At 40.2% G+C, this 18,266-nt stretch overlaps 1 protein-coding gene across 4 annotated transcripts in view; it reads right to left on the reverse strand.

Moving 5' to 3' along the window:
- myocd (myocardin) overlaps positions 1-18,266 on the reverse strand; it is a 54,174-nt gene that overhangs the window by 15,010 nt on the left and 20,898 nt on the right. For 3 of the 4 annotated variants that reach the window (XM_061233266.1, XM_061233265.1, XM_061233262.1), the window contains exons 1-5: positions 13,367-13,696; positions 6,899-6,964; positions 2,736-2,791; positions 1,640-1,715; positions 474-638 (exon numbers count right to left, since the gene is read on the reverse strand). In XM_061233266.1, coding sequence (XP_061089250.1) covers positions 474-638; positions 1,640-1,715; positions 2,736-2,791; positions 6,899-6,964; positions 13,367-13,421 — 418 coding nt within the window. In that variant the 5' untranslated portion in view covers positions 13,422-13,696. Of the gene's footprint in view, positions 1-473; positions 639-1,639; positions 1,716-2,735; positions 2,792-6,898; positions 6,965-13,366; positions 13,697-18,266 lie in introns of those variants that run through there. The other variant, XM_061233263.1, reaches the window with a different exon arrangement.

Below are 18,266 nucleotides of genomic sequence, written 5' to 3' on the forward strand. Positions count from 1 at the left end.
GCAATTCAAAATAGTAAAGACCTTTAAAACACTTGGCTCACTGTAGTCAGACGAAAATGCCAAGAATTAATTAAATTAAATGCTGACAAAATGACAATTTACTGATTGAAAGCTAAAAATAATAAGGGCATAGATGTTACAGATTTCAGGTGTTATAAACCATTCTAGCATTAGTGGTATTTACTGTTATAGTACTACTGCATTCTGTACATGCACACAGCTACAGTATAAAATTAGATTTATACTGGTTAGAGCTGAAACAGATGTTGGGATGTGGTTAGTTGAGGTCTTTTAGGACTATGGGTTGATTTTCACAGGAGATGCACTATGTATGTTACCATCAGTTAAAGCTAGTGAGCTGTTATAAAAAGAAGCCCTATTGCCCTCTAGGTTTTACAGAGAGGGAGGGGGAAGTGACCCAACCATTCAGATAAAGTCAGGAGTAAAAGCATAGCTTCTATTATTTAAGATACCTTTCATTGCAGCCTCTTTGACAGCTGAATCGACAGGAATGATATTCTTTTCTACCAGTTCCAAAGGGCCTGGCCTTAGCGCAATTTTCTCATTAAGATCGTCGGCAAGCCTGGCTCGCTTTAGTTTCATCTGAGTGGCCTGTATGGAGCCTCCCGTGGCTGAGTCTGCACAGTAAACATAACGATAAGCACCGTTAATCCACTGCAGTAGCTTCTGACAGAACCACATACATGAGGCATGAGCGGAGTCATTTCATGACGTAAACAGTTTGTGTGTGCTTCCTATCTCAGGAGCGCCTCTGTCCATGCTAAAATATTCAGCCATGACTCATCCGCAGGGCTGCATGACATGGACTGTAAACAGCTGTGCATTGGTAAATGGTAAATGGTTGGCATTTATACAGTGCCTTTATCCAAAACGCTGTACAATTGATGCTTCTCATTCACCCATTCATACACACACTCACACACCAACGGCGATTGGCTGCCATGCAAGGCACCAACCAGCTCGTCAGGAGCATTTAGGGGTTAGGTATCTTGCTCAGGGACACTTCGACACAGCCCGGGCGGGGGATCGAACCAGCAACCCTCCGACTGCCAGACGACGGCTCTTACTGCCTGAGCCATGTCACCCCTATTAATACATGCATCCAATTAAGAGCTATGTATGTAAGGTCTGCATATGTAAAGTCACTATTTTATACTATTTATTCTATACATTCCAGTACAGAGACATTGTATCAGAGAGAAACTCATCCCCTTAGTTCACATTACATAGTCGTTTATGATCCCACAACTCCTGACTTAATGCCACGGATTCCACTTAATGGAGACACCATCCTTGCCAGAACTAGCATAACAAATTGCGTCCCTGAATCAGAAAGGGCACTGAGAAAGCAACCTCGAATCTCCCAAATGTGTAATAATGAGTAATAGCTCTTTAGTCTAGCCAACACACTGTACATACATATAATGTGTTATCGCTTTGGGTAGCCAAATTGCTTTCATTATGCTTTTGTATACATGTTTATTTCGTCAACTATTGCATGTGCCAGCAGTATGTTTGCAAAAACCTTTCAACAATCCTGACCATGGTTTATATTTTGGATTTTCAAAAAATAAAATATGTATTTCAATGTGACAGAAATGCACTCATAGTTTCTTACCTTGTAAAATATGCATGTTGACCAAATCTGCCTTATCCGGTCTACTTCTAATTTTATGTTTTAAATAATCTCCAGTCTGTAAAAAAAGCACAACACTTTTACAGTCATATACTGTATGTACTAACCGCAGCCTGTTTACTATTGTATTTTAAAGTGTTTATCTATCATTTAAAAAGGCTATATTCACAGAAAATTTTACTGCAAGAAAAAGTTAGCCCAAGTCTAGATACCTCTGAAACTGTTTGATTTATGTGAATACTGCCACCTTGCTTTATCTTCCTTGAAAAATAATAGTTTTTTATTGTTTACCATTTACTGAGCTAGAGCCAATATGTTTTCACTTTCTTTTATCAAGCACTGTATATTTCGGTGTTTAGGCTTGTAATATTAAAAGAGTGCATTACCATTGTAATATCCTGAAAACCTTGCATATTTATAACAAGAGGTGTTCTAAGTACATCTGAGAAAACAATGCATACATGAATAAATGCATAAGCATATTGTAAGGTAAAACAAATTTCCCTTGGGTTTAATACAGGGAATGAAGCTAAAAGCCTCCTGACCTTTCAGATGACAGCTATCTATAGCCTGTTCTTTGGCTCGTGCAGCCTTCTAATCTTATCCATTTCTGTTGGTTGAAGTGAGATTTCAGAAACTTTCCATTCACCGTTTGCTATTGGTTACTATCAAAGAACATAGTAAAGTATTGGTGATAGCTGGCTTTATCCAAAGGCAACCACTGATACACTGGGCATTTTGCAGTATTACTACAAATGCATACACTGGGTTTGTTGTCTAGTGAGGCAACTGTCAGTGAGGGCTACTTCCCATGCATGGTAGGCCTCATTGGCAGCTCCAAAAATGCTCCAAATTTTAATTGAAAACTCTAATATCAAGTACCATTACTCCAATTCGTTCTCACGGCCATGAAGGTGTCATGTGCCACCAGTATGATTGATTGTTTCAAGGTCACTTTTTGATTTTGTCTGATCCTGCAGACTCAGCACTGAGAGCCTCTGATGGCATTGCTTTTGAGCAGTGGTGCACCTGCTTCTCTGCTGATTGAAATGGAGTTAGTGGAGTTCCTTTTTGTTACCTTGGATCTCTCAAGACTTTTCCTCTGTTCATGGAATGCAGCTGGGCTCTTCAGTGCTGAGAAAACAAACAATGAAATCAAGCTGATTGCAACAACAACTGATACCGATAATCCTCTGTGTGTAAACTTTGACAATTACCCTACATAAATATACACAGGCAGACCCCACGCTGATCACTATCAAGCCGCTATCAAGCAAAAAAACTGAAAAAATGGAAAGAAAGCTAATATTCTTAGCCAATCCCAGCAGGTGGGTGATGAAACTGTATCTTTGATGGTATAGTCTGTGGGTCCTGTTGTTCTCTGGAGAGCATCTTATGCACTATGAATGGATATTAATATATTTTCCCCCCAAATGGTTAAAGAACTGGGTTTTGGGAACGTGGATGTATTGCCAATAGTCAATTACATGTACTGTAAGAATAATATGACATGAAAAACACTCAAACAAAAACAGCTGTTTTTTTGTTATTTGTGTTGCCTGTACAACTGCAACAGCCTGTGAGTGAGCTCTGATATAAATGTTTTTCTACATTAATCTGAAACATCACTTGTTGTCGCCACCACTGATTTATTCCAAACCATCCGCCTGTTTATTCTTTCTTTTCTCTGTACTTTAATGAGGGAGCGAACACCATTGAAAAAGGTTTTGCACAAACTGTTTCAAATGCTTAATGCAAGACCTCTGCATTTCATTTAATCTGCAACAGGTTGATGCTGATCAAGTCAAGTCGAGTCAGCTTAATTATCCCACAGTGGGGAAATTAATTTGGCTACGCACTATAAATACGCTATAAAACCAAAAACATCAACATCCAGTACACAAAGAGGAAAGACATTCAACTCCAGCACACACAAATGATAAATAATACATGGGGAGTAAATACGTATTACTAGCATACGCCTACTTTTGCTGTGATTGAGTGCTCATTGGAGCCTGATAAAGGAGCCTGCATAGCTTTAGTCCTTTTCCCCTACTGCAGGAGGATCATCTGTCCCTATGGCTGAGCAGGCACAGCCATAGGGACCCAAATCACAAATCCCAAATCACCAGGACTTTGTGTGACCTTATTTTCCATTTGTTTAACATAGAGCTCCTTAACAGAGATCTGGTCAACCCCGATGATCTGACTAGCCTGTCGCGCAACTCCAGTTTGGTCAGGTCTTGAGCTCTCATATTAGTAAATTAGATTTTTAATCAGAAATGGCTTATCAGACTAGAGTAACATGGGATTGACAATCTATGTTTGGTCCACGGCAGTGTGGTACCTTACTGTAAGAGCTGCACATTTTAAAAGCTTGTTTTTAATGCTTTAACGAGGCTTCAGTTTTTTAGTAAGGCCTACTTTTTTGTAGGGTGGATTAATTTGCATACTTTAATTAAGAAATGCAGTTTCTTGCACAAGCTTAATGCAGCATTATCTCAAGAGGGATAACTTCACATCAGTGTTACATTGTGCAAAATATATTCACTGTGATTACATAATTAACCAGAAGAAGTGCGACGCATCCAGGTTAGCCGAATCATATTAATAAGCAGGAATTGACTGCATACTTGTTTTTGTGTTCTTTACTTTAATTACTAAATATGTATTTGTGTGTGTGTGTTTTGTATCTGAATTAAGAATTTCCTCTTTAGTCTAGCTGGGAATAGTTTTATGGTATGATATGGACATGTCTATACCATGGGATTAATGGAAGCTTCAGCCTTACCCCAGTATCCCATGCATCATTAAGAGTTAGCACTGTCTCTCTGATAGCTTTGTCACACGTTAGGAAGCTGGTGGTAATCTGCCACTAGAATGAATGTCTTAGTTAATGCCTACTGACTAAAAATTAGCCTTCTATCTCAGGCATACTGTAGAGATTGTATCAATCTCATCCACACAACAGGACACAATAACAGCTGATGTCCTTTTCCTTGATTTGATTTGATTTTTTATTAACTCACCATGATTTCCCTCCTATTGTTTTGTAATCCCAGCACTAATTGTGTGGACAGTACTTAATTGCCTTGGATAAATGACCTTTCAAAAATACTGGCACAATCAGCTCAGACTTGCATTTAGTGTATTCCTCTATAAACTGTTGAAACAGTATGTGATCATTATTTATTTGAATTTTATTTTGATGACATCAAGGAGCCACAGTCTGACTGAATATACATTTAATATAGGTAAGCTTGCCTGTGCACAACCCACATCTTGTTGTTTAGTGCAGAGTATTTTATTGAGCTTCTTGAACACAAGCTCCACAGTATAGTAAAAAGGAAATGCATCCCTAAAAAGCATAGGGGGAGGGAGGGGCTTCAGCAGACAAGATACCGCCCTCTAGGACCCACCCAAACTGGGAACAAGCCACACACACGCTGAGCCACATGTCCTCCAACGCCTCTGAAACCACAGGCCAGGCGACCCACAGAGGGCCTGACAGCCTGTTCAGGAGTATAATGCACTCCAGATGTTCTTTGTGGAAATGTATACACAGACCATACACACCAACCATGTTCCAAAAAAAGATTGAAATTACTGAAATAACTGGAATATCAATTCAGCGAGAGAGAGAACCATGTAAAGTGCTGTAACTCAATCTTCCAGACAGTCAGCAAAGCAAATAATATTTATTACGTTCGCTGAAGAGTTGTTCAACAATGGCTGCATAATTACAATTTTCATCAAGTAATTTATCATACACACAGGGTGACTTGCATTTGAGAGGGAGGCAATTATATTAATTTAAGAAATACAGTATCAAGGAACAAGGATAATAAACCAGCCATGGAATCAATACGTGAGCAGATTAAAATGGGCTGAGCAAATGGGGTCTGTGTGGGGACGCTAACGGACTTCAAAAACCTTTCCATCTGCTTCACCAGCCTCTCGCCTACAATCCAGAGATAAACCGGCAATCCAAAATTCTTTTAAAAGAGCCGCAGACCAGCCAATCACATTTTCAGGGGGGCTTTATCTGTGGCAGACTCCAAGAAATTGATAGGGCTGGCCTCTGGTTTCCTTTAGCTTGCACACTTAGGGAGACTTATCTTAATGTTCCTGTTCATGCCATTCTGCAGAACTGTGCCAGAGACAGCACTCAACAGTTCCTTCCCCATCTTTACACACATGACCAGATCAAAGATGTGAATACATAAGCGCAGCAATGATGCAGCTCAGTTTGATATTATTCTTTAAAGGCCCTGTTCAGCTGAAGAAAACTGCAGAGCCACAACGCTCCCGAATCCAGGCAGCACAACTGAAATATCTAGCAAAGCCTCTGATTCGAGGTGGAGATCTAATGTTTCAGTACCCTGTGCAATAATCCAAGTGCCTCAGTGACCAACTCCTGAACCCCTGTTCTGTTTGACTAATAGATATGTAAGGAGGTATATTTAATTATCCTGCATTACACGCTACTTTGATTGTGAAAATCATACTCCAGCAGCTGAAGCAATCCAGAAAGGCTCATTTCATTAATCTGCTACTGCCGTTTAAAAGTCCACCTCGGCCACATGGAAGGTGGAAAAACCTTGGTCTCCTGACACTCACAATATATGCTGACAGGACTCTGGATTCTGGGAGGGTGGGAGCAGAGGTCCGAATGAATGTGATTTATTGCTTTTGTGTGTGTTGTTTTGTGTGTGTGTGTTGTTATGTTACAAAGTGTGTGTTTTAATTTTGGTTGAAAAAGTACAAAACTCGAGATTCGGTTGCACACATGCCAGCCTGCGAGTGGCAAAGCTAAATCAACAAAATGAAGTTCTAATCTGGTTTGATGTAAACAGGTGCCATTGGCGTAAATCTATCCCGCCGCAAAGCCGAATAGCACAGGCCCAAATAGCAGCTCGAGCACAAGAGCATTCCACCGAGGTCAGCTTCTGGCCTTGCTGTTATTTGTTTGCTGCCAGAGACATATAAGATGTTTATTGCTTGCGCTGATTCAAAGATCAAGCATACAGATGGAGTTAAAAGCACTTTGAGGCTCAGGTTTCTCTTTTTTTCATGAGGTAAGCGCATTGGCTTGTGGAGGCAGTGCCATGGCGTGTTGTGTTTCTCGGGTGTTGTCTGACATTACTGCGTAGCCCTTTCAGCTCGGGCTGCATTCCCACTGTGCCCATGATGCAGATCGGAGGCCCGCGAAAGCACTTGTGGGAGGGAGGTGTTACTCACGAGGCATGATGCCCTGGTCTGCGAGCTGCTCCCGTGTCCTCCTCTGCTGGAGTCGTAACTGCAGGACTAGGGGACGAGGGGGAAAAAAACAGGCTGACACTTCACTCTTACTCACTCACTCACTCACTCCAGAACTACATTCACCATTTTCTTTAAAGGGGCATGACTGTAATCTCTGAATAGGACTCCCCGCCGTTGTGGTCTGTTGTCAAAACGCACAGATTGAAAGACATTGACAAGACATACGGTATATTTGACATTACTGGATTTTCACACTGAAGTGTAAATAGGCCCAGTGATATATGGGCATTTTTTATCACAGCAGGGCAAGCATGATAACCCTTAGATAATCCCTAAGCTCCATCTCCTCAGCGTGTTTAGTCTTTGACGTCTGGCATATTGATGTTGTTATGATGCTTTTTCACACGATGCATCTGGTGTTGATGGTTGTGAGCTCTAAGGTAGTGTAAGCCAACAGTAAAATATGATTTTGGCTGATAGTTTGCACACATTATTTTGTATTTGCAGCACGTTTACTAAATTTCAGCTTGTAGATGCAGCAAACAGTAATTTTCATATATAAACATACAAAAACAAACTTTGAGCATGATCACACATTTTGTGCAGTGGGTGGAAGGCTAAAGCTTGGATAACTTTGGACACGCGCATCCTTCACAGCTACTGTAAGATGACTCACCCTATGATAATCCAGTCCAGCACAGAGAAAGAAAAATATCTGGACCCATATCTGTTGTCCATATGATAGTGTACGGTTCCCTCTAGCATGTAAAAACAATTCTAGAGGCTCATTTACACTCAGTGAGCACTATATTAGGCAGACCTGTACACCAGCTTGTTAATGCAAATATTTAAACAGCCAATCGTGTGGCAGCAACATAAACGCATGCAGACGTGGTCAAGAGGTTCAGCTGTTTTTCAGAGCAAATGTCAGAATGGGGAAGCAGTGTAATCTAAGTGACTTTGGCTGTGGAATGACTGTTGGTGCCAGAAAGGGTGGTTTGAATATCTCAGATTTTCACGCATAACACAGTTCACAAATAATGGTGTGAAAAACAAAAAAAAAACATCCAGTGAACAGCAGTTCTGTGGGCAAAAACGCCTTGTTAATGAGAGAGGTCAGTGGTGAAGGGTCAGACTAGTCAAAGCTGACAGGAAGGTGACTGTAACACAAATAACCACACATTGCAACAGTGGTATGCAGAAGAGCATCTCTGAATACAAACTTCTTAAGTAGATAGGCTACAAAAGCAGAAGACCAATACATCTAAAAATGTCTAATAAAAGTCTAATAAATACCTAATAAAGTGCTCACTAAGTGTATATCACAATGCTAATCCAGAATGTGCTAGTAATCTCTGAGCATTAATTGCCCAGCTCCATATGAGAAGCATTGTTTTACAAGGAAGAAAATAAATTCATATCGTCAAAATACTGTATCAGTATCTGCCTTATAAATGCAGGACACACATACAGGTGTTTTGGGTGAAAAAACTTCAACAGAAAACAAAAACAAAAATGAAGCAATGGGCTGAAACATGCAACAGGATATACAATGATAGTAAACATAGTTTCTGCCTTTAAACAAATTTCTCTGCAGTGTGTGGTCTCCATGGTTGTATCACTTCATAAAAGCAGACATTAGGTGTTTAGTCACCCACTGTAAGCCTAAATTGAGTTCTACCCTGGTGTAAAACCAAGCTATAACTATCTTGAAATTTCCAGCTACCAGCTGTTTCAAAACATAGCTGGAGCTGGTCAACCTGTGTTGAGTATGGAGCTAGTCTGAGCTGGTCAACCAGCTACCAGCTGTTTCAAAACCTGGCTTGAGCTGTTTCAGCAGGATACAAAACCTCTTCTGCTGAACTTTCTTGCACATGCATTTGAAATTTGTTTGCGAGACACACCGTCACAATGATGCAACGTGCAGTGAACTCACTATTTCTTGCTTTCAACTTCTAGGTATTTCAGTGTAATTAAAATGCTATTGATTGTCTATGAATTAATGGTCAAACAAACAAAAGGTTACCAGTGCCGTTTATTTTCTTAGCAAGCTTCAACTGGTGTCGAAACTAAAATGCAGCCATGTTCTTTTGTGGGAGTCGTGTATTACAGAGGATTCTTCTAAAAGAACCACATGAGTCTTTTGGAAGAAATTCAGTGAAAATATTTCTGCAAAATCTGTAATTCTGTAAAAAGTCTTCCAATTAGGCACACATTCCCAAACCGTAACCAAATTTGTGTGTCTAATATTTTATAAAACTTACAACTGTTTATGACTTACAAAGCACATATCCAAGAAGCAAATTTGAGGTAATTGACTGTGACAATATCCAAATACCAAAGTAACAGGATATTAGGATTGCACACTGACACAGAGCCCTTTCCAGCTGCTTTACTGGATTCCTTTTGTTGCCATGCCAGACACAGTCATTACTGAGCTTTAAGGAGGCACATTTGAAGGCTGCCAAACAAGACATGTGTGAGCTCCAACTGTTCCTCAATTGACTTCAATATGTTTCCATATCCTCCTCTGTGGTATCAATAAACGTGTCCTGTGCTCCAATGAAGACATTATTCTGTCTATAAAATGTGCATACAGTTGTACACTGCCCCATTAAAAACAAATATGTGAAATATTCTGGAAATAATGCACAAGTTTTCTGGAAAGCAATCAGGGCAGGGCATCTGTTGCTGCTTAGAAAGCAATGACTGGATGACCTTTAACCTTTCTGAATCTGGCATCAAGTGCCACCACCGTGGCAAAGCCAGAGGCTTGGGAGTTCACTGGGCACTGACTCATACAGGGCATATAGATTTACTGTCAAGCTGTAGAGAGCCATGCTACTGTAATTACTAATAGAAATCCTCTGTGTACTTCAAACTTTTCCACTCATCACAAACATGAAGTCAGCTGACTTTATTTGCGTGTGCCTAAGTGTTTTTCATTTCAAGTTATTTCACTATTTACATTACTGACAAGCTTTAAAGTTTCATTCCCCAGACTTGTGCTCGAAATGGCCCTCAAAGGAACACACACTTTGATTTCAAGTAAATTAAGAAGTACTGTAAGCATGTTATCTTTTGTTTGTATGTGTCCAGGCCTTAGCCCCAGCATGATATGTAGTAGTTGCCATTCCTGGTGGCCAGGAAAAAGCCTTTTTCCAAGAACTGAGTTCCTAGCCCTTAAATCATTGCTATTTACCATGTCTCCCAGATAAAACAGAGATGAGCATGAGATAGTCTTCAAATGCGAAAGCACTTGAAAATGTATTTACTTATTTATCAGTTTATTTGCACATTTATTTTGCTTCCACAAGCTATGAAATGAAATATACTTGTGCCTGATCCTGCCCACATTTATACTGTAGGATTAATGGGACCTGTCAGGTGAACATACATGGAACATAAACCAAGAATATGCGGTTTAATATAGGCTAATAAACAGTGACACATAAAGGGCGATTACACGAAAATGCATCATTGGCGGTGGTTTGCGCACCACCTGGGCAGGTTATAGGCCAGCCTGAATCATACCAACTGTGACTGCACTGCACTAGTGTAATCAAAGTCTCTCTGGATCAGATATCTCCCTGAGCAATAAGAACCAGATGATTAAAACGAATGGCATATAAATAGTAACAGCAGTTGTCTGCAGCATGTACACCTGCCAACATAAGTTCTACTCTGCCCTGCTGACCATGGGGCAGGAACCAAATGGAAAGCCATTATAGTGCAATTGGACTAGATAATACTGGCAATGTGCTGCATTTCCCGTGAGGTGCACTGTAAGTTTGACTATTCCTCCATGCAGTTATAGTGTACTAGAGTACTAAGCCTAAGTACTAATATAATGAAGCATGGTTCTAGCATTACAGCTTTCACAGTATCCTTTCCAGGCAGCAAAAATAATTGCTGTATTCTAAGATTCACACAACATAAAAAAGAAGATTATGTTGCTTATGGGCGGCACGGATGGTGCAGTGGGTAGCACTGCCGCCTCACAGCAAGGAGGTCCTGGGTTCGAATCCCCGTCGGCCGGGGCCTCTCTGTGCGGAGTTTGCATGTTCTCCCCGTGTCTGCGTGGGTTTCCTCCGGGTACTCCGGTTTCCTCCCACAGTCCAAAGACATGCAGGTTAGGCCGATTGGAGAGTCTAAATTGCCCGTAGGCGTGAGTGAATGGTGCGTGTGCCCTGCGATGGACTGGTGACCTGTCCAGGGTGTATTCCTGCCTTTCGCCCAATGAATGCTGGGATAGGCTCCAGCCCCCTGCGACCCTGATCAGGATAAGCGGGTTCAGATAATGGATGGATGGATGTTGCTTATGTTGCATATCAACAATATGATGGAAGATACCTTTTGGCAAATGTTCAGGATTGTAGTATGTTTTTACTCTGGTATGTACTGTAAGTATAAATAACCTCAATTTCCTAAAAAAATCATCCAGTTGTATGCATTTGCAGTATCTTAATTTAAGCGTGAATCAAAAAAAGCTCAATAGCCTTCCAAAAATGAATTTGCAGCATAATCTCCAAACATCCACTTAAATTCTACTGAGGTTCCATGACTGGCATTCTCTCTTTGCAGCATGCTTCATCCTTCACCCACAATCACTATCATTAAAAAAGTCAGCACATTATGTGAACTGTCGTTTAGGGAGGAGATAAAGGCTAGGTTGTGCTAATATCCTTGCTTATCACATAGAGTTGCCACACACAGGCTGCACCATACTGTCTTTGTGCTTGCTGAAATTATTTTGCTTTCACACCTGCAATGCCTGTGTTATATGGAATAGCTATGACAAGACTATGAATAATACTACATATTGATTTATTGGCACTGCTAAGCCCCCCCACTTCTTCCCAGAAAACATTTCAATCGCTTGATGGCAGCCCACCACCTGCCTGTCCACAATCATTCCATGGCACAGTGTGTGTGTGCGTGCGTGCGTGCGTGTGTGTGTGTGTGTGTGTGTGTGCATGTGCATGTGCATGTGCGTGACTGTTTGCTGGTGGACAATCCTACTGTAGATTAATTGAAAATCATGTCATACTGGTACACACACAAGGTGAACGTGGCTGTGGATAAGTAACTCCTATGTAACTTTACACCAAATTACAAAACAGTTGGTGTAATTGTGAGAGTGCGAGCAGACATGCTGTTATGTCATCTAATCTCACAGCATGTGAAGTTATGAACACGGGGCTGTCCTGCCCCTACAACCAATACGGGGCCTGGACACGTGTACAGTGACCACACTCTGAAGCTGAGTTAACGTGCCTGTTATCCATAGTGAACACATAGATCCCTGCTATTACAAAGTAGGAAAACACTTTCATTTTAGTAAGAGAGAAAGCCTCTCACGAACTGAACTTGCATGCATAAACAAGAGTTCAACATCTGCTGTGTATTAGCAGTTAAGTGTGTGTGGATAGAACAAGCCGCCTTCTCAATGTCTCGGCCCATGCTACAGTTTTGACTGCAAGCTTTCCGTTTTCACTTCCTTTGAGTGCTGTGTAATTTCCCCAATGTTAGGTATTCTAAACAAGCTAAAGGAAATGCTCAATTTGCATTCAGACTGCTAGCGGGCAGTTACCATGTAGAACGACAAAAATGCATTACATTTTGGTGGGAAACTGAAGGTTTGTGTTGGATTCATGGGCCAGTAGTTACCTACTTAATTCAAAATTAAACAAAACTGTGATGGATTAAGATGATAAATGTTGCTTTAATCCAGCAGACTCCTGTTTAAAAGGGCACTCTTTTGCAAAACAGGGAAACATATAACCACCCCTTCCCAATTCATAAATTCATGTTCTCAATCATCCATATGAATGCTATTTCTGTAATCCTTGCACAAAGGACTGATCAGAGCAGTTACAATTTCATCAGAGAGATGGCAGTATTGACCATGTTTTGTATATGCACACACTGTATAGAGTATATACTGTATGTATACGCACACACAATGACATATTTAGGTGGCTTAAAATGTAACTTTAACAGGTTGAATAGGTTTTTAGAATGGAAATGGATGTAAAAGTTAAATATATCATGCCAAGTATAAATAATTCCACAAATTGTGAAATTGTGAATCTTTATATTCTTATATATATATAAATAAGCCATTCATCACATAATGCTTTACATATAATATGGTTAACATGATTCTATTTTCAGAATACAGTATAATAAAAATATTGTTTTTATTATAGACAAATCAAATCACCTTATCCTGTTATTAGTACCTTTCACCTTTCAGTTACACACATCCTTTCTCTTAATTAAAACCACATTTTACACAACCACCTCAGCAAAATGCTATATCACAAATGAATAAAATGCATTCCATGTAAAAGCTCAAAGAAAAACACATTACATTAAAAACATAATAAGTAACATCACTAAAATGAAATTGGCAGAGCAGGCAGGGAATTCAGAGGGACTTACCTGATCTGAACTTGCTTCGAATCAATAAAGAATGCTCAGAACCCAGAAGAGTCATGGTGTTCTGTATACAATTCCAATGTCAGTTGAACAACAACATAAATAAAGCACACCCCTCACTTTAAACCAATAGCTGGTTCCAAGGAGAGAGAAACCAAAACTAATAAAGAGCACTTCATCAAACACTATTTTATAAACAAGAAAACTGACAGAAGAAGAAATCGCAGTGTGCCTGTTTCAGCTTCTACACACTAATAACTAGACTTTCCCTTGAGAGCCGCAGCAGGGATTCAGTCAGCCAGCAAAACTTGTGAAAGGTTTTGGTCCCATCTAGCCCTGATCCTCCACCGGAGAGCGAATGATATCCCCCTTGCTGGGAGGGTCTAAAAAACCAGACTCAGTAGACCCTCCTCCCGAAGTTTACTATCAGAGCTGGAGACTCCCCTCTAAACCACCTTCCCTCGGGAGCGCCACCACGCAGGGATCCCAGTCTGCCCTCCAAATATAAACCACTCTTCAGACCAGTCTGGGGACGGGGAGCACTTGGGAGTGAAAGTAAACAGAAAAAAAAGCAGGAATAAGAGCCTCAATCCTTTACTGTGGCCCTCGAATAAGAGGAAAGCACCTTGCCTCTCTCTGTCCCAAAAAGAAAGAGGATTTACTGCACAGAGACAGGCAAATGGTTTGTGAAGCCATGCTGCCCGTGAGCAACATAAAAAAAAGCCTTTAAGTGGGAGCGTAATGTCTTTCCTCCTGAGATATTTGATTTATAAAAGCCTTGTGTTGAAGTGGGGGGTTTAAACACACACTGTGAGGTCAACGCGTAATGTTTTACACAAGTAACCTCAAATAATTCATTAATTGAACGGTCTTGTTCAGAAAATACTGTTGACCAAATCTCTTGACATGAAAAAAATGATCCTGAGAAAAAACCCGAAAGTCGGTCCTTCCTCCAGCTCCCACTTGTAATCATAACATTTGTCTGTATTTTCTACAGATTTCTGTTAAATGTCTGCAATTCTTCCATGGAGACATTAACACACTGCATGCCAACTGTCTCTGAGACCTCCAACATTTATTCCTGCTAATCTCTCCGAACATGACAGATTTATTGAATTAGCCTTAGCACCACTTGGCCTGCATCACGCTTGTTTGCTTGCTTGTGTTCCCCCACTACCTGATAAAACACATTTCAGGATAATGATCAATTCTTCAAGCAACAAACAATATAATCATTACAGCAAAATATTCAGTTTTTGATTTTTATACTAAAGTAGTAAAAAAAAAAAGTACTACTTTACAAAAGAAAACAAAATAGATTAATCTGTATTTTTTCACCAGATTGGCTTCAGAGCCACTTTCTCAGTGACCTTGTATATTCGGCCACAGTTGTTTCCGGGTTCCGGGTCGTTCCCTCCTCCCAGCTGAAGTGCTCTTGTGGGTACAGCTGAGAATGCAGCTGCCAAATGTCCGTGACATGTATAATGTCACCGTGCCTACACTCCTGTCAGAGACTGGTCACGCACTGTTGACAGAGCCCGAGTAACAACCACCGAAAAGAGACCTCTCGCCCCTCCGCTTCCACCCTCTCTACCCCTGATTCCGGACACAGCGGTGAGCCCTGCCCTTGGCAAAATGTCACCCATAGCTAAGAGGGCTTGGCTCTAATCACAGAAAATGCAGACATCGGAAGAAGAGACATATATTACAACGGAGGCTAAAAAAATAATCTTCTGAGCAGCATTTCTGTGTATGAGCCATGCCTTCTGGATCACACAGAGCGTCAGAGTGTGACACGTGCTAGACCTCATTCCATTATGCCATCAAAGTAAACTGTTTAGATTAAAACATCTTGTGTTACAAATTCATTTGTTCTGTCTCGGAGAGGCCCAAACCCACGTATTTTACTGACTCGATGTTGGACAGCTTAATTAGCAGGTGAAAGTGCTTAAAGGAAGGTTTCACCAGTGAGTTTGACAACGAACACATAGCATCCTTGTGAAATACCAGTGAAGGTCACAGAGCCCTGTCTTAATCCCCGCCTTAATTGGGCCTGGTGTCAATGCAGATGACATGTTTCGTCTGAATGGACATACTGGAGCTTCTCTGTGTAACACTGCCAGTCATAAATCACTCGGCTGGATTTATGGTTAATGTTTGTATACAGTAGTGCACACAAAATTGGCAACTAGTGTTCTTAGAAAAATATTAATTTTAAAGGCATGCTATATCAGCGACAACTGTTTTTCCAGCGGTTCTTGGCCACATTGAATTCATCAACAAGTATAAATTCTGTTTATTACAAGAGATGTTTATTGGCACTCTGAATTGTGTGATTTGCTAAGTATACAATGAAAATTTTGTAAACTTAATTTCTAGTGTTATTGATAAAGATGAGTATGAATACATTACATGAAGGTTTTGGTCTACAATACAATTACATTTTAATGGAAAAAAGTACACTTATACTCAAGCATGCATTTTAGGTTTGGCACCTTTCACAGAGTTAGATGCACTCAAAGCAGAAGGAAAATAGCCACAATTACATATGATATATATATATACATATATATATATATATATATATATATATATATATATATATATATATATATATATATATATATATATATTATAAGCATATTGTTAAACATAAATCTGGGCCATGAGTCTCATTAATATTTATGCATATATAATATTCATGTGTCGGGATATTCCTCCAAGAGTATGTAATTACAAAAAAAAAAAGATGTGGCATACTCAAAATGCTTCACATGTCTTAGTTTCTACGGAGCCCAAGGAATTCATTTGTTGCTGCGGCCAATGGCATTCCTTTGACAGGTGACATTTTGAAGTGTCCTGGCATAAATTCCAACCACCATTCTCAAAAACTAAAATGCACTGTATGGTTTACTATACCGTATGTAGAACTAAAGCACTGTTTGAAACAGGTCTAAGTCTTTGAATCAAAGATATAGAGCTCATTATGGTGCTTACAGTCAGATGGATTAGTTAGCTCTGTGTGTTGTCAATTCAGTCCCAGCGGCAGCAAAGCCAAATTTAGCTTGTATGATGTGACAAGACTAGTGTTTCCATAACATCAGCTGTTATGTGTAATGAGGCCCTGCTTTAATTATCCTAAACCATTCTCATTCATCAATTTTCTCTAACGGTTATGATCAGAAATTAGTTAGCGTTATTATTTTTGGTTGTGATTGTAGATCTTATTTTTGGGAAGTGGACTGTGGGGTTGTTAGCTTTCCTCTGTCATGGTTTTGGCTCCACCTCAAACATAGTCATACTGGGTCTCCCAGTGCAGACAGTCAGAGAATGGATGTTGCCTGCCGCATACTGTCTGGAGCCAGAGAGGCCAGTAACGGCTGCACCCCCTCCCCACCCCCCCTACAGACAGACACACACACACACACACAACGTGAAAGTTACAAACAGTGAACAATTGCTTTGTCCAGGCGAGAAAGGCCTGGAGCAGCAGCTGGCTCTTATCTGTCTGAAGCCCATTGGTCTCAGTTTCAGTGTTGCTTTAATTACAGTTCTCTGCTTACTGTCGCTGTGCGCACTGGCCTGGAGAGATGGCCGCATCCACAGGTAAACATTCAGAAAGGGTGCACTTAAGTCATTCATCAGTTAACAGAGGGACAGCACTATCTGCAGGTTTTCCCTTTTTTCGAGTGTTAAACAATCTTTTGTAAAATGTCTACACACAAGACTGCTGACTTTCTGTGCTTTTATCATCACTGATTTAATTTGACCGTGTAAGTGTGCTGAAAACAAATACCAGATATACCACCCCTCTCAAAATGTACAAAGAGGTAAAGAGTTTGTTATGATCACTTCTGACCAACAAGGGTTTACATCCATTAGGATTTCAAAACATACAAATGGCTAGGTATGACTCAAATAGCTGTGTATGATTCAGTGTATGACTCAAATGTATGACTATGTATGATTGAAATGGCTGTGTAAGTGTATGTGTATGTCTCTTTTGTGTTTTTGAATTTGAGGCAATGACGAGGGCGGATCTATAGGGTGCCACATGAGTTACTTCAGTATGATGAGCTTCAAAAAAGGAAAATACAAAGAAAGGAGCACCAAATTAAAAGTGACGGGAGCAGCTTGGGGCCTGAAGTCTGCTGTGTCCAGCAGACACAGGCAACTTTGGAGTGAATGTTTGGGCTAGCAAACAAAATAAGGACGCAATCACATAGGTTTGCGCACACAAAATCTGGGCGCACAAAGTTGAGCACTGTAATATTATTTTGTGCCTTTGAGGTGCTTATATTTTAGTAACTGACTTTGCCTCTGCTTGCATCCTAGGAAACTGGCATCATGCCACAGGAGTCAGAAAATACTTCAGTGACTTCAGGTTAAAGCAGAGAAATCGAATAGCCTTGCTATCGCCAAATCCTGCTATTACCTGGTGGATATCACTTGGGGTTATGAGAGACTTTCTATGGTATTCCTGAAAACAGCTGTGCTTAAAATGTCTTCACACATTTTTTTATGTATTATCCTTAATGTGTCAATCATACCAGCACTTATATAAATGATGGAGAGTAAAGAAAAGCACATTTGCACTGAAAACTGAAATCTTTTAACCATTTGCATACTTGCCTCTGCATACATTTTGGAGTAGGCTGCAGGGATAAGACTTTTGCACAACATCGTTATGATAAGAAACTAAGCAGAATAAAGCTTTTTTGGACTAAACTGAGTTGGAAAACTATTTTCAAGAGATAAATCGTGTTGAATCAGGAATTGAAATGTTTCAAGTCTCAGAAATAGTTAATTACTGATAAACATAAAGAGAAAGAGATAAATAAAAATGGCAGTTGCAGGAAGAGAGTCAAGAGGTCGGATCATGACAGCAGCAATAAAGCCTTTC

Source organism: Conger conger, chromosome 2 (assembly GCF_963514075.1).
Source record: "Conger conger chromosome 2, fConCon1.1, whole genome shotgun sequence".
Classification (NCBI taxonomy): Eukaryota; Metazoa; Chordata; class Actinopteri; order Anguilliformes; family Congridae; genus Conger; species Conger conger.